This window comes from Cuculus canorus, chromosome 2 (assembly GCF_017976375.1).
Source record: "Cuculus canorus isolate bCucCan1 chromosome 2, bCucCan1.pri, whole genome shotgun sequence".
In the NCBI taxonomy this organism is placed as follows: Eukaryota; Metazoa; Chordata; class Aves; order Cuculiformes; family Cuculidae; genus Cuculus; species Cuculus canorus.
Genome location: NC_071402.1, coordinates 65,609,098 through 65,626,962, shown reverse-complemented (window position 1 = coordinate 65,626,962; position 17,865 = coordinate 65,609,098). Strand labels below are relative to the sequence as shown.

Below are 17,865 nucleotides of genomic sequence, written 5' to 3'. Positions count from 1 at the left end.
TCGTTAAGTGGTAATATGTGGATATATGCACACTTAAAATAGATAAAACATTAATAGCACTTAAGCTGAACATTATAGATATACTGCAAACCAAGAAATTCAGTAGTGAAAAGATGTCTATGAATGATACAGAAAGATTAAATTGGGCCATAAACCAAAGTAACCCTTCTGTCACTGAGGGCCATCTCCACAAAAAGATTTAGTTACTAAAATGCACCTTGGGAACCAGCTGTCCTGAACCTTGATAGTTTAAAAAAAAAACCCAAACAAACCTGTAAAGGTGACTATTAGTGATTAAAAGCTTCTAAGCCTGAAGGTTTTAAAACCATCTGATTTTGACAGCACTGACCCGCTGAATACCTATCTTGAGTTGAGCCCCATCTGGATCCTACACCTAGATAAATACTAGTTTACATTGCCCAAAGGCTTAAGTCTGTTCTGTGTATTTGTAGCGTGCCTGTTTGTTAGGACACCTGTGAAGGACTGAGTCAGCTGCTTCCACTTGGCATGGTTGGTGCTACTGCTCTGGGGGAAAAGGGATCTGCTGGTGCCTGGAGTGGTCATCTTCCCTCTCTGCAGTGAATGACTGCTCTGTTGGGCTGCAGAGCACTGCTTTTTTTCAGGCTGAAAGATCTTTAAATACGCAATGCAAAGTTCAGCAGGAAGGTATGAGAGCTTTTTATTCTAAGCAGTCAGTAGCTTTCTGATCAGACTGGTCAGCTGGGAAGTGCCTTCAGGCAGAGAAAGCAGTATCACCAAGTCTTTCCAGTTCCCAGATGAGAACTCTGATCCTGGAGCTGCCAGCACGAAGGAAGCCTTCCCACTTTCCTATTTAAAAAAACCAAAGTAAAAGCAACTATAGGTGCAGATGTCAGTTTTTAGAAGAATGTCCAAGCTGGCATGAAACTAACAGTTAGGGCATACTTCATCCTCTGGAAAGGATCAGGAATTAGGAGAGATTCCACATCTCAGCATTTCTTCCTGGACAGCTATGCGTGGCTCTGGATTCACAGTAACCTCAGCATGTAGCACAGCACTGAAAGATTTTTTTTGAAGGCCAGGCCACCAGAAGTCGTGAAACTAACCGGCACTGCGGTCACAGTAAGATACAACTATCCATAGGCATAAAATATCATGCTCTATGCAAAATCACAGCACACTACCGTAAATGGTGCCAGTACATTCTACCAGCAACTTCTTTGCACACCAGTGAACTAATTCAGCTTAAAACAGATTATTGCACATAAAAGGGAGCAAGGGCTCCTTCAGGCTGTTAAAGCCTCTGTACTGTAGCAAGGCCCATCTACAAGTTTCCACGTGGAGCTAGGGCTTTCTTAAGCTGCTACTTAGAAGTCTTTGCTCAATTCTTCCTAATCTGCATAGTGTCAGTTTTGGATTTTGTCTCTTTTTTATGCCAAACCTTCCAAAGAGATACAGCTAAACTGGAAAACATAGCTTTAGTACCCAATTGCTGGTGAGATATTTAACTTTATTGCAATATTTACAACTTATGTGATGATAGTTTTTATCTGTTACATCAGATTTATACATTTATACAGTTATCTTCTGGGCTTAGGTTCTTAAGTTTTGTCCCTTTTCTGGCTTATTACTTTGTTACTGATTTGATATATCTGACGATAAATTCCTGTTCCACACTTGGGAGACTATTTTTCACTTTGCATTTTTAATTTCACAAGGATTTTCTTAGAAAAATTGCTAAAAGGAACAGTGTTTTCCATACAGTTGTTACTTTCCAATTTCCTTCTACAGAAATTTGAACAGCTTTTTGTGCGTATGTGTGTGTTCTTGCAGGTAGAATTTGCCAGTGTTCCTTAAGACATTTTCTCTGTGGTTCTGTTTGAAAACTAAACAAGTAAATACATTTGGTGTACCTAGAGCAGTGGAATTAAAATGTCTTAAAAAATACTGTAGGATTCAAACACATGGTGTTTTGGGGATTTTGTCCAAAAATAACTTCAATTATGTTTTCAATTAAAAATCTGTAATTTGTTGTTAAAGAGGGAAAATAACGTTATGTATTTTAAAAATACATTCTCAGGTAATTTTCTTTGAAGTTTCTTTCAGGTTTGAGTTCTACTGGACAGTGATAAAAACTGCACTGTTTCTCACTAGTCCTTTGCCTTAGCTTGGTTTGTTGGCATGTGTGTTGGACTGTTTTCTACAAGATACATGACTCAGTTTGTTTCAGTTTGCAAATGCCATTTGGCATTATTTATCATACTTATTTCAGGCACACAGTGTTTCATAACCACCAATGAAATATAAACTTTTTATTACTCCAGTGCCCTTTTATCACACAAATCGCTACACATGGAAAAGATACTCTTCTGAATCACTTAACTAATTGCCATGGTGAGTTATATGAGGACAAGAGAACTGATACATTTGATCTCATCACCAAAGATGTTTCTGTACACCACACATACTTTGCACTCTGAACAAAAAACACAACCTCTCATTTTAGTGTATCATAGGATCATAGAATCATAGAATCACTAGGTTGGAAGGGACCCACTGGGTCATCGAGTCCAACCATTCCTAACACTCATCTTATAAAGATTTATCTAATACAGAATTCTACACTTTGTAATAATAAAATAGTTATTTCTAATTTAATATATGTTATGCTAAAGAGCTAGTATTGCTGATTACAGTAGAATGGCAATATTTAAGGTAAATTGGCTTACTGATTTACTCAGGCCAAAATTATTTCCAATGACCTCTTGTCTCAAAATGAGAATACAAAAAAGTGGGTTAACCTGAAGAAGTACTTTTCTTTTTTGGATGCAGTCAACAAATCACTCGGAGTAGGGCAGAGCACAGAAGGACAGGAAAGGGCAGGGAAGGCAAGGCAAGATAGGGCAAAATAAAGGAAGACTTTACTCACCAGGATGCACAGGTTCCTTCTATATTAAAGTAAGCAAACATTAAAAGTCAGATTCATGATTGCCTCTGAAGGGGTGTGAGGAAATGCATCCTAACCATACAAAGGCTTTTCAGTTATTGGATCCAGACTCCTCAGGACTGGTGACCAGAGAATGAAAGGAAAACGCCCTGTCCTAAATCTTGCCTTTGTCGTTGTTTTAGTTGTCTTAGTGACTCCAGCCAAGTCCCACCATACATATGGGACTCAGTTGTTTTCCCATCTTAGGTTCAGTTCCTAAAAGGCTACATACCAATTCAAGGTCTGGCTGTGTGTACATGGTGACCATCAGTTGCAGTATGTATAGCTTTTGATTCTGATGATGTAGAAATAGTTGAAAAATATGATCTTAAACTTGCCAGTGGCTCATTATTAGTGAGTGCACTAACATCTTTCTGAGGAGTATGGTTTCTGATCTCAGCCAGAACAATAACAGATTAAAGATGTATTGGACTCCTCTAGGGTGCTTTGCATATTATACACATGCAAGAGACTGGTCTACAGTTTGATTGCCATCTTCCCGATAATGCATTTAATTAACATTAGACTCAACATGTACATATGTTGGAAATTTCATCGTATTGCTGGCTTATTATTACAGTCACATGTTATTCAGCTACTGAGAAAAAGGCTTTCAAGGCCAAGGCGTATTTCGCATTTGGCTGTTGCTCTGCATGTTAAATCCCACTTTTACCCTATAAGTGTTAACTGAGGGGTTTTTAAGCTGTAGCTAGTATTACTGACCACTTCTGATACACAGATTTAACATATGGTCCTTAGCTAACCTCACTAAAGGTGAAAATATTGGTATTTCAAGGTGGAAATAGGAAAAACTGATGCATATACATCATGGCGCTTGGTAAAGGTTGCTAAGAATAAGAAATTTAATTCTTTGTAATGATTCATATTCCAGGATTCTCTTTTGGTCACTATAGTTGACATACGCAACTCTGTAATTGATTTATGAAGCCAAATAAAGTATTAATTTAACTAAAATATGTCTTTTGGATAATAGTCAATCTTAATTTCAAACCTGAAAGAATCCCTGTTTCCTGAGGCTCTCTAATTACTAAGTTGAATTTATTATAGCCTCCTTCAAGTCAATTTACAAATATCGGACAGCACTAGGTCAGGAATTTTGGAAATCTATTATTTTTTCCAGTAGCTTCTCTTTAGCGGTTAAACATTGAGATCTGTCACCTGGATTCCAATTGGTTCAAATTTGTGATATAGATTTTGTAACATACTATTTTAAATAACAATACTATGGAATATTAAGACAAATACTACTGAGAAATACAAGTAAGGGGAATAAATGTGATTATGTTTATTCAGTCTTGCAATCTCATTGCATTTTGAAATATATCAATATCCTCTTTTTTTGTCATTTATTGACTGAATTCATGCATCAGACATTTCATTAATTCGTTTAGGATAGAAATTACTGTAATAGCTCTATAATCACTGAAGGTGTTACATTTTCTCTTTTCCCATATGGCCTCTTTATATCTGAAGTGGAGCTTTGCCAGGATTCCAATAAATATCAACAAATTAAGTCCAGCAGTCCAACTTCTAAATTAGTTCCTAAAATTCCTGCATGCAAGTTACTGGATCTCTCTGTTTACAACAGCTTTCCTTGACAGGGTTTTCAAGAGCTCATTTACTTCTGGAATAAGCTATATTTCACTGATTTGGAAATACGTGAATGCATTGTTCCATCTATATGTTAATACAGGACAAAACTATTCATTAAGCATATCATATCATGCATCATTACTATTGAATTTGTCATCATTCAAGGAATGAATCATTGTTACTATTCCTTTTACATTTTTAGAAATCCTTATGAGGTTTGTTAATGTCATTCATTTTCTACTATATATTTAACTTCCCTTTCCACTATCTTTATTTTAGTCATAATCATTATTATGAATTTTCTCTTTTTAACCTTTGTTGCATTCTGTCTAGTCTTCGTCCAATTTTATTGCTTGTTCATTTTAAATTCCCCAGCAACCAAACAATTTTTAAGGTAAAGAAAGCTTCTTTACATCTATAAAGCTTAGGGCAGATTGTTTACAGTACATACCCAAACATCTTTGAGTCACTGCTTGTGAATATTCCTGTTGCTTCCCCTGCTCCCTTCTCCAATATCTTCCTTCACTTTACTGGCTAATCCCTAAACATTAATTTTCCAATGTTTTCATGCACTTTGCAAGTAGATTTGCAAAAATTAGTTAAGTACCATGATTTAGAGTTTGGGCTGCAGTCAGTGCCCAGCAGCACTGTCTTCAGTCAGCACGTGGTTGGGAGAGCAGCTTGGTCAGGGTGCATGGACCTCACTAGCCTGAAAATGCCTCTTTGAACTCCAGTAGAGGTTGGTTGTGTGACAGGCGCCAATAAGCAAATACCCAGCCAGTGGCCAGACAGCCCTTAGCACGCTGAGAAGCAGAAACTTGGGTGCTAGCAGAATTCAGGCACCTACAGATGATACTGAGGGATGACCTGACTATCTCTGCTGGGTGGTGGATGTAGCTTCTCGCTACCGCTTCAGGTGCTTAAGCCCTTTTTGTATGTCTAGCCCGGGAGCTGCTTATGAACAGTTACAGCTGTGGTGTGTAACATGCACTCCTCTTTTTGGCTGTTTTCCTCTGTTTACTTAATATAGAATGGATATAAAGAAATTCTCTTTTGCTCTGAGGAGGGTAAAGCAGTGGAGCAGGTTGCCCAGAGATGTTGATCAGCCTTCATCCTTGGAAGATTTTAAATTCAGAGTATGTAAAGCTATGAGCACCCTGGTCTGACCTCATAGGTGGCTTTGCTGCTTAAGCGCTAGATGATTTCCCTAAACCCCTCCCAATTATCATATGATACTATATCAATGACATGTCTATTCTAAATTAATGTCTTTATCAAATTAATACATTCTATGTGCAGGAAAATTGAATAGACTTCAGATTATGTTTAAAATTCTTAATTATTTTCTGAAAATTCCTTTGATTTTTAACACATTTACTTGCATTCTTTCCTAATTCCCTTCATGATCAAAAAGAGTACTCAGAAGAAGGCACTGCTGCCTGCTCAATTAATTCACACGATTTCAGCTTATATTTATGGTTTGTTTAACCCCAACCCATCTGTCCATCTAACAATCATTAGAGAGGAATATAGTTAAGCTTTGCAGTGGAGAAAAGTAGTTTATAGTGGTACTTGTTGAATTTTTAATAAAACACTGGAAATGTTTTAGCATCCAAAACATAAATTACCGTATGGTTTTGTAGGATAAATTTTTGGCCATAAGGAAACTTGAAATATATTTTTGAAATATTGCAGATACTGCAGTGTTCCCTTACATGTCTCCTGGCACTATTTTTTATTGCAGAAATAGATTTAAATTGTAGCACACACTTGTTTTTATCAGAGATGTTTGATTGTTTTACAGTGTTGTCCATAGTAAACTTATGCCAGAGGTAGTATAGAGCTATTCCAAATGGGTATTCTTTAATAAACAATAGCATGTTTGTTTCAAACCTACTTACTATAGGGTGTTTTATGACAAAGCAGAATTTTCACAGAAGAAAGTCAGATACAATCTGAATAGAAAGAAGGGAAAATATTTTATTAACCTGTTGTTTTGGGAGGCTGGAGTATAAGGTGGAAAATTATATCTGGATGCATGTTAGTTTCCATAGTTTTGTGCAGCTGCTCTTCCGTGGTGCCCTGGGCACCATTCTAAGTCCCTGCAGCAAAAGGGAGTTTGCCAAGACCTTGACAAAGAAGACCCTTCAACTGAATAGCTGAATATCATATCTTACGGTTAAGAAAATATTTAGATATTATCCTAATGCTCAATAGAAATATTAATCTTCCCTTTAATACTGTTTATCCAGAGCATCTCTGTGAAAATTAACTAAAAACACAGCTGGCTCGTACCAGATCAGGGGAGTAAGTGATGATTTAACATCAGATTTTACTCACTGTGAAGGTGGGAGACATACAAGGGTATAGGGTTTTTTTTTTCAGTTCGGTAACCTTACTTGGTGTACTAGCAATTAAAAAAAAAATTACTTTTCTGTACATCTTCCTGAAAATTGCTCAGGGTTTTTTACTGCCCAGTTCTCTAGTGAAAACCTGAAATATCAATATGCTTTTTTTCGTTTGTTTGTTTGTTTTGCAAATCCTCATTTAAGAAAATCTGCAGCCATTTCACTGAAATAGAAATGTGCCTGGGATGATCTGGATGTAGTGCATGAACTGGAGTAGGGAAACACACAACTCCACCTTCAGGGTTACTTGAGATTGAGAGTTATTTACAGGCCAGAGTCCAGAACTGCCTTTGTTTTAAGAGGCAGCAGGAGGGGAAATCTCCCAGTAATGTAGCCAGAAAAAAAAGCAATAAAAAAAAACAAAAACAAAGCAAAAAAAACCCTCCAGCTGTAAGATCTTTGAAAAAAAGGCTTACTTCTGTTCTTTCATGCAGCACAACGTGGCTGTGATCCACAAGTGAGCTCAGTAAGTGCTACTACAATACAGTAATTAGCTGCAAAGCTGCAGCCTAGTCCAATACATAATCTTTCCAAAAGCATACCCTGTAGTTATTGGCAAGCATGACTTCTGACAGGACTGGAGACCTTTCCTCTGGTATTTCCTCTTCTCTTCTCTTCTCTTCTCTTCTCTTCTCTTCTCTTCTCTTCTCTTCTCTTCTCTTCTCTTCTCTTCTCTTCTCTTCTCTGATATCCTCAGTATAATTCTCTTTCTTTATCTATCTTTCCTCATATGGCTCGTAAGCCATGTTCAGAGTATAAGCTAACATGACTTTGAAATGAAACATATAGAGAAAATACTTCTAGGGCAGTACAGGGACAAAGGAAATAGAGGAGGATAAATAATTTCCAGGCTATCATCTGCCAGTCTATGGAGTACAACAGCAAGTTAGACACTTGATTGTATTAATGCATGTGGATCTGTAAACTATTGTTGCAACGCTTAGTAGTCATTCTGGTGAAAAGGTTTTAAATTAACCAGCTAGTAGACTTTTGAAAAAATAGTGTTAAATATTTTCTAATACTTGAGCTATGAATGCTTTTATTATGTTCCCAGTTATGACAATTTAGTCAGTACAAGTCTTTTAAAAATTAAATTTTGGCTGTTAAACTTTGTACGCACAAATATTGTATTCTTCATAGTCCTGTTAATCCTCTAGAACTTTATTATAGATTTCTTTTAGTGACCAGAATTATATCTTCAGTCACAATGGTATAATCCCACTGTCTTCAGATGCTGTTTTCCTCAGATTTATTCAATGGTTGTCTCATAGGCCTTTTAGGTGCACTGAATACAGTCTAAACGCACCACATCAACTACTGCAGAGATAATGCTCTACATCAGTGTAGTGTCAAATGGAACCTACCTACCCTCAAACAAAAGATGAAAGCAACCAATCTTGCCTGGACAGTCTAAACCAACATTTTAGGACACTTCCTACATCAAGACAATGTGTATTTAGTAGATTAAAATGAGAAAGGCTTTAAACTAATGACTAAGGAATGTAGGGAGCCCTCCTAGTCCCATTCTCAATGTGCCTTTCGTTGAAATCCCTAAAGGGACTTAAATTAGACCACTAGACATGACAGTGAATTATTGTGCTCCTTAAGTTTTAGGTAACTGCTTTCTATGGGAGAATGCATAGCCCTAAGATATTCAAATTCATGATCCACAGGATCCTTCAGGGGCCTTAAGACAGGAATTGTAACTGCCAGTACGAGCTGCCTAAGTGAGCTGGGGACAGATGTGTCCTCCCTCCCTCTAAATCTAGCACATAAGCACTGCTAAGAGCTCTCTGCCTCCATCCCGGTGCGTTTATGCATGCCTGCTCTAAAGAATGTTTAATCAAAATTCTCAGAAGAGATCAGAACTAACATCCCACGCAAGTGCCCAAGTAATTAAGACAGTCAGTCTCTCATTACATAAAATCTGACTGCTAAGAAAGAAGTTTGATAGCTCCTTCTCAAGACAGCCTCTAGTGTGAGGCTAGGGAGCACATCTCAGGCAAAATCTGGAGTCGTGCCATGTTGTCCAAACATGAAGCTATGCAACCGTCATCACCAGCGTCATTGTCTTGAACAAAGATGGCTAGCTGTTATTTTGTGGGTGGCCCAAGCATGTAGATATGTTCTGAGAAGCCTTTACCAGCTTGAGTCCTCTGGGAGCAATAGGAGGAGAGACAGCTGCGTTGCAAATCCCAGCAGGCAGCCTTAAATATCAAATAGTCTTTAAATTGCACAGCAGTCTCCAGACTTAGGTACTCTGAAGCATAATGACAAGTATGATTTATATAGTTATGGAAGATTAATGTTTAAAGTTTAGGTATCAGGAGTAAAGAGCAGTTGAACTGGGTTACTGAGGGTCTGTGGTTTTAGCTGGAGCTCCTAAATTTCCTATTCAGAACTTGTCAAGGAATCATGGAAATCTGGGCATTTCACTAACAATGTCTGCATCCCATCCACCAACCAAGCCATTTTAGAGATTTTTGTGAATTTTAGTCATAACAATGAATCCTTCACATGCGAAGATTGTCGGTGCCTCAGGAAGGATGTCAAGAAGAAGAGCAAATAGAGGAAAAATAGTGTCGTGTTTCTCGTGGGAGGCTCTATCTCAGGAGAAATCTTATCAGCCCCAGTGAACTCTGCAGGCACTTGTAGCAGGTAAAAAAAAGGAGCACCTCTGGAATCACCATTGTCCTGGTGGCAGGCTGTAGAAAACTCTCAGCTTTTATCCGTGTATGAGTCTCAAAGATGAGCTGAGCCTTTTAGGAAAGTACAGCTCTCTTCCTGAGGCAAGCATTTTACCCAAAATGCCAATACAAATCAAAAGCAATACTCTCAGATTTATAGCGCATCATTCTGAGAAAACCCATTGGCTTCAAGAGACTCTCCCTTTCTTTAGTTAGCATATAAATAAATATCTTCCTTTCATCTGGAAGATACTTAACCATTTTCCATGCTGTTCTCAATTATAAATGAGAATAGGCCAAGCCATAACCTCCACAACATTGTTCAAATGATCTTTTTCCATTATAATTGATATTTTAGATCACTTTATAACTGCCTCAGCTATAAATTCATGCCTATTATTTGCAATAAGAGCTGGCCTCATTTAAGTTATTATTGGCTGTATTCCCAGGATAATGCTTTTGGAAGGAAATCTGTTCATACTGGGAGAAATGGGGGAGAGTGAGGGATGACCCGCAACCCTAGTAATCTCATTAATAATTAATTTTAGCAAGAGAAGATAGAAATCTTCTCCATAGTTAATCAGGGGTCTCATCTCTTTAAAAATGTGATATAGACACACTCACAAGGTTTCCTTCTAACCCTCAAAACAGCTCAGCCCAGACCAGACAGTTTGTCAGTTGATGGGCTGGCAAAATGTAAATTTGAAGCACGGCTGAGCTGTGCTGCAGCAAGAGTACAGAGAACTGCTGAGATAGTGGAGTGCCTGGGAGGAATATGTTTATATCCCGAATAGAGATATTGTCAGTGTATATCATCAGTACAGCCAGGTCAATACAGTGGGCTATTTGTTTCTGCAGAGCCTGCAAAGGAGTCTATGTGTTCTCTGCTCCATCTGTGCATGGTGCCAGACCCATCCTTTCTTATTGGAAGCATCACCTTGTTTACATGAGGGGCTCCAGAAAATGTAATAGAGGATGAGCTGCTTCTCTGGCACAAAAATATCCAGCTTCATAAACAGATTACCAACCTCAGCTGCCCTAGCTGAATTGCTTTGAGACCCTTCTGTCCTCCAGGTAGCTGTCAACATATACCTTGACCCTACAAAAGCAGCCCTCTCCCATGTTCCTCCTGCAGCAGCCACTGCTTTAATTCCTGCACTTCTTCAGCTGCTGGGAAAGGCAGGGGGAGAGGCAAGGGACTGGAGTGAGGTGTGGGCTGTAGTAGTACTAGAGTTTGAGGGTAAAACAGAAGAGGTAGGCCTGCAACGAGAAGGCAAGGAAGTGCTCTGGAAAGGATGCTGTTCTGCAGGAGTGTGTGGAATGGCCAGCAGATCAAGGGAGGTGATTCTGCCCCTCTATTCCTCTCTTGTGAGACCTCATCTGGAATACTGTGTCCAGTTCTGGAATCCTCAACATAAGAAAGATATGGAGCTGTTGAAATGGGTCCAGAGGAGGGCTACAAAGATGATCAGAGGGCTGGAGCACCTTCCATACGAGGACAGGCTGAGAGAGTTGGGGTTGTTCAGCCTGGAGAAGAGAAGGCTCCAGGGAGATCTTATAGCGACCTTCCAGTACCTGAAGGGGCTACAAGAAAGATGGGGAGGGGCTGTTCACAAAGGCTTGTAGTGATAGGATGAGGGGGAACGGGTACAAACTGGAGAGGGGCAGATTCAGACTAGACATAAGGAAGAATTTCTTCACAATGAGAGTGGTGAGGCACTGGCACAGGTTGCCCAGCGGGAAGCTGTGGATGCTCCATCCCTGGAAGTGTTCAGGGCCAGGTTGGATGGGGCCCTGGGCAGCCTGATCTAGTGAGATGCGCAGGGGGGTTGGAACTCGATGATCTTTAAGGTCCCTTCCAAACCAAACTATTCTATGATTCCATGATTCTGTGATTCTATGAAATGGTGCTGAGAAAGACTTGGGTACGAATTGCAAGGGCAACTGCTGCTGCTGTTACTGGGAAAGGCAACCCCTCCCCATGTATCTTGATGCGGACTGTGGCAGTGATGGCAGCATTGGAAACTGGGTGAGCGAGAGGCTTGCTGGACTTGGCAGCACCTCCAGCCTGCCACGTTCCATAGGCTGAGAGTAGGTGCCTGGTCTGCCAAAGCCTTCCAGCCAGGTCTGCTCATGAACACGTGACGGGGTAACATATGTGTTGTAGGCAAGAGAACGAAACAGGCTAGCCAGCAAGCTCAGCCATAGCAGAGCAGAGCTGGCAGTTCAGCAGTAAGTCCTGGATTGAGTCCCTGGGTGAGTAGGTAGGTGCCTGCAGCTTGCTAGTTTCTGTGGGAGTGCAAAGCAGCTGAGTCACAAATGGTTGGGTTTGTTGCCATTGTTAGTTGAGATAAAAGCTAAGCAAATAATCACAGAAATTTGCAGTTATTAAAGTCCAGTTATTACTGGACTTCAAAAATGTTTGAAAGCACACAAGGGCAAAACTGATTCTGAACAGCAAACATAAAACTGTCAGTTCTTTAGTGTCTTGCGCTTGACTGGCAACCAAACAATGTTCTTTTAGTCCAGGGAATTTACCTTTAAAATTTTTAATTGTTTCCCCCCCCCAGAAAAAAAAAGCAAGCATAAGGTAAATTTTTCTAGGCAACTGTAATTAATCTGCAAATGGAATCATCACCTCTATTTCCCCAGATTACCACAAGGGTTGCAGTTCTTTAAAATAGACAGTTATCTGCATGACATGGCAGTGAATAAATGTGTTGGCCTGGGAGGGAGGGTACCAAGGTCAATGGGAACACATCTTTTTCATATCTCCTTCTTGTCTGTCCTTGCAGTGCACTCAGAAAAAAACTTGAAAACACAGAAACCATGCCTTGGGTCTTAGTGATGGTTCCTATCTCTGTCCTTCCCCTCCCTTCTACACAATCTGCTGTCTGCCATTCTTCCTAGGGCACCATACACTCTCACCAGGGTTTGCAGGCTAGGTTACCTATTTACAATGCCTTCAGTGTGTTTATGGTTTTACTGTGCTGTCATCATTTCTCTGATGAATGCAAGAGAAAGAAAGTAATAGTTTGCATCAGTTCATGCCGTGGAAAAATCTAATTCAATTTCAAGGGATGAAGACAGCTTCCTTACACTAAAGACTTTCCTTTGCTGAATTGCAAAAGCATATTGCAAATAACAAAGGAGGAAAAATTTAAAAATACACCAAAGAAACAAGCAAAACAAAAAATGGCACAGGAATATTTTATGCCAGAAATCATTAGACAACTGCAATTGAAAGGCCATTACCAACTCCCACTATAATAAAAGACGTTATAATTGTAGTCTGAACAACTAGGGTGGCACTTTCTACATTGTATATTTGTCTCCCATGGGACGCGTCTTGGCACCGCTGTTTATTAATGTAGGTGATAATCATACAATGAATGACTGGATTGATAAGAATATATTGAGAACAGCTGCTAAAAATAGCTAAAAGAACAACGCACATTGTATCTTTACTGGAATCCTTGGAAACAAACAGGAAGAACTGTCCTTAAAAATTACTAGAAGTATAAAATAAAGATAGCAATAGCATTCAGAGAAATTTGTTCCCACCACAACAATTCCAAGTTTCACATTTTTCTTGTGAGAACAGGAATCTGTCTTGTGAGCAGAACAAATCACATAAGTAATTAGGTATTGGGTAAAAGGTAGGTGTATATCTCTGTATTGTAATATCACTTATATTTGTCAGGTTATAAAACATATCAGTTTTAAATTAACGCTTTTTCTGGATGCCAGCCAGTTCCTCTTATAATTACCATCTTTTTTTCCCTTCTTTTACTGTTTCAGTTATTTGGGTGTTTCCTAGCCTGGGAGACGCGAAACGTCAGCATCCCTGCTCTGAATGATAGCAAGTACATTGGAATGAGTGTGTACAACGTGGGGATAATGTGTATTATTGGTGCTGCTGTTTCATTCCTTACTCGGGACCAACCCAATGTGCAGTTCTGCATCGTTGCTTTAGTCATAATATTCTGCAGCACCATTACTCTCTGCCTCGTGTTTGTACCTAAGGTAGGTGAATTTATTTAGCATGGGGCTGGATTTTTTTTCCTTTCTGTTTTGTAATTGTGATTTAGTATGTAAAAGTTCATTGCCTTTTCAAGCACAGTGGATGCATGAGTTCTAAGCCAAGCCCATCTATAATCTCTTGTCTCTGAGTCCTGCAAGGAACGACAAAGCCTCATGAGATTCTGGAGAAACTGGAATATGCAAAGTTACAGGAGTGTGAATACATGGGTTTCTAATGTCTTTATTTCTACTGAATCTGTGACTAGGGAAACAAAGGTTGTTTTCTGTAATTTCAATGGAACAGTCTTCATTTCCAACTTTTAGGAACTTTTTGAAAGGGTGGTAAAGTAGGAATTTGGGAGGGACAGGTCCAGTTGTTGATTGCCATATTTTTGTGTAAAAGCAAGATAGTTACAGTCTCTGCTTCTATGCCTGTAAAATAGTAAGACTTTTTGAGTTCACTAGCAGGATATAAGGCCAACTATGTTGAAACCTCTAAGGTATTTGGACATGGTGGTACAAAAAGGCTTTATCAGTACCTCAAAGGAAAACTGTGTGCATGCTACAGATGCTGAAACAATTTTTTTTATTAAAAATAAAGATATTTTTAATAATGAGTATATTAATGGACTGAGGCATAGACTGAGAGTCATATGCTTTTGTTTCTTTTTGCTTTTTTGGGCTCCGAGGATGTTTTTGTTGAGCATTGTTGGAAAAACTGAGAAGGCATTTACCCACAGAAGGCTGTAACTTGATTATATTGTTTTCAGGGTTAAGCTTTAGACATTAGTATGATCTAGAATGAAAGGAAAACTGGTTTCTACATAAGTTTACTTTACAAAAGCAACAGGCTCTGGAGAATGTATTTGATATTTTAACATAAAATGTATGACTGTATTTATTTTAAGTAACTTGAATAAACCTAGCTTATCCCCCTGAATCAGATATGCACGCGGTTGGACGTCTGAAACATTTGCAAGGCAAGAATCAAGCTACAGGGCCTTTCACCTGTGGAATTTGGGTTTAGGTTTTTCAGATGAGCAGTGATAAAAAGATTGCAACACTTTACTACTTCATGTTCAATCAATGTATTGAGTAAATTGTAGTGAATAGGTTCTGATGCTAAGTGGCACTCCTGGTGATGGATCTAACAAAGGGACCAAGAACTGTGTGTAAAAAGAAACAAGGTAATAAATTTGTGTCAAAATGTTCCCTCTGAAAGAAATTAGAGGCACAAACTGGCAATGGAAGCTGACTTCTGATCTGCAAAAGGAGCAAAGCAATTCATTCTTCAGTACCAACTAACCAGGATGGGTTTACAAGTTCTGCAATTCACTTCTCAAAAACTGAAAAGCTGCAGAAACATATATAGTCATACTCTTATTCTGGATCTTTGGGGAAAAAAAAAATCACAATTTCATTCTAAATTAAAGGAACATTCACAAACACAGCAATGGAGAGTACTTAGAAATACTGCAAGGCTTCAGTGTGTAAGCTGTATGAAAATGCATATTAAAACTGTGATACCAAAAATACCTCCAAAGAATGTCAGAACTCTCTTCAAAGAGAAAATATTATTAATACTGTGACATGCTCTTCTGCCTCTTTGCTTTCATGCTCCTTTGCCTGTCCTTTTCTGCTGCCACAGACTCTGAAACGGCCTTTCTGTTTCCTTTTTTTAACCCCTTCATCTGCTCTTTCAAACCCCAATTACCCTGCCCTCATTTTTCCTCTCAGTTCTTTCTACTCAAAATACAAACATGAACCATAGCCTTCTAGCATGAAATACTTCATCTCATTCCATGTATTGGCAGGTTTCCAAACACTTAGCTATTTTGTGTTAAATATGGTCATTGGATCAGGTACAAAAACAACGGCTGAAGCAGGAGCTGGAACGTAGCACTTCTGATGCCCATGTGAGTGCTTTCACAGCTGGAGAGTTCCTCTTCTTATACTCATATATTTTGCCCTATATTTTTTTCTCATCATGCTGTGCCACAGTTAGAGCGGAACAGCTGGCAAGCACTCTTTCCTACAGCCTGTGCCAGCACAGGTTTCACAGTAACCTGGCTGGACCCTGCAGATGATTAGATCTGACACCACTCAATTTGTACATCAGGGTAAGAAATCAGTGTGAGAGAGGCACCAAGTCTCCGCCCTTAACAAGTATGTAGTCAATTAGTGCAATTGCAGCAATGTAGGAAGTAAAATACTAAAGCCTGTGGCTCACCAGGCACAGGAGATGATATTGAAGACTTTTTCGTTTGTTAAACTAAGGCCAGACAAATGCAAGCAGTAATGAGAGTTTAGGGCCAGGTGAGTAGTTCTACTTCTCTGCTATACAAAGCAAAATATTTAACATTTAACTGATCTTCAGCAGTCTCCTGGGCCTTCCAACAGCCTTGGAATTCAGTTTTTGCCCTACAACCGTTTTATGGATCTGGATAGGCAACTATGTAGGCAAACTAGGGAAGAAACATGACATTTTCCTCTTACTTCTTGTCAGCTCTACTAATATTATTTACTTGTAACCTGGCCAGTACTGTACTTCTACAATTAAATGTCCACCTCATCCATTACAACTTTATTCAGTGCTGAGTGCCTTAGAAGAAATATGTGTAAAATCCTATAGTAGAGTAAGATAGATGAGGAAAAAATTGTTTATTGCTTTCTCCATTTAAAGGTACCCTCAAGTACAAATGTTGATATCCATTATACTGCATCCCATTTACAGTAACAGTAGACATTCTTGTTATCTGATCAGAAAATGTCCAAACATTTTTTAAACTATCCTATATTTCTAGGTTCGAGAATATCTTGTAGAAATTATCTGCACAATTCAAACATGCATTATGTTTATATTTCCTGTTAGAACTAACTGCTATGCCTAGTTATCCTTTTAATGGTGAATAGGGCTATAGTATTTTTCATCATAATCCCCACTTCTTTCAAAGAAGCAATCCTAATACGTATTCTTTCTTCATTAATTAATTTTCTCATGTTTATCCTTGTTTATCAAAAGTCAACGTCCTTTTGTTTTATCTGCTTCATTCCTTTAGAGACAGAACACTGTGCTCACTTCTAGTCACCCACCAAGTTCATACAATCATTGATTGCATTGGCATTAGCACATTAATTCTAATCCAGTTTCCTGTAGTGCAGCAAGTAAAAATCAGTTCTAAAGGACCAAGATAAAAACTTTTTTTCTGTGTTGGTGGCAATTTTGGCCTATTTGGCATTGACTCTGTAGATATTCAGCATTGACTCTTAGCAGAAATTTAAACTACATAGATGCAAGACAGCAAGACACAAGTTCCACTGATTTTATGGCCAGAAAAAAAAAGCTCATCTCTCCTCATCCCTTGTACAGTCAGCCAACAACATTGCCCATGTACTTTTCAATCTAATCCACAGAATGAATTCATTAGTGCATATGTCCTTGTGGCAAAACATCCAGTCTTTGACTAAAATCTCCCAGAAAAAGATGAGTCAATTGATGGATGGCTATGCCTCTGTCTTATATTTAGTTTGAACTTACACAACATCATATTGCAAAACTTTGATCTTGTAACATATTTCCTGCTAATTTAAGAAGCCTTGTAATTACTGTTTTTCACCTTTAACTTCATTTTAATACAGTTTTTGGTCTGGGAGTTAGACACACCGGTCATTACAATCAGCCTAATTAGAATCAAAGAAATGGGAGAGAGGAGAGGTGGGGACTCTAGGAAGGCTCAGCTACAGCAGTCTTCTTGGGGCCATGAGCAGTTTGGTCTTGATTGTCTTCAGAGATGAATACTCCCCAACCTCTCTGAGGACCTATTCCAGCATTTGACTGCAGTCATAGTAGAAAAAGTTTTTCTCTGATGTTTAAATGAAATTTCCTGGGTTTCAGCTTGTGCCTCCCTTCCTTCCACTGCAAAAAGTCTGGCTTCATCCTCTTTACTCTGTCCTATCATTTATACACTTGAATAATGTCTCCTCTGCTCTCTTCCATCTCAAGGCTAGGCAATCCTCAGCCTCTACTTGTATCATAAAGTCTACAATCCTTTTCAGCACCTTTGTGGCACTTCACTGGACTTTATTCTGTATGCCCATCTCTCTCTTGTACTGGGTGCCCAAACCCGGACACCGCACTTAAGGTGTGCTCTTACCAGAGCTGAGTAGA

General features: G+C 38.9%; 1 protein-coding gene across 2 annotated transcripts in view; it reads left to right on the top strand.

Moving 5' to 3' along the window:
• The window catches only part of GABBR2 (gamma-aminobutyric acid type B receptor subunit 2), a 476,939-nt gene that overhangs the window by 435,117 nt on the left and 23,957 nt on the right, over positions 1–17,865 (top strand). For both annotated transcript variants that reach the window (XM_054057392.1, XM_054057393.1), the window contains exon 15: positions 13,476–13,700. In XM_054057392.1, the coding sequence (XP_053913367.1) occupies positions 13,476–13,700 (225 nt within the window). The remainder of the gene's footprint in view (positions 1–13,475; positions 13,701–17,865) is intronic.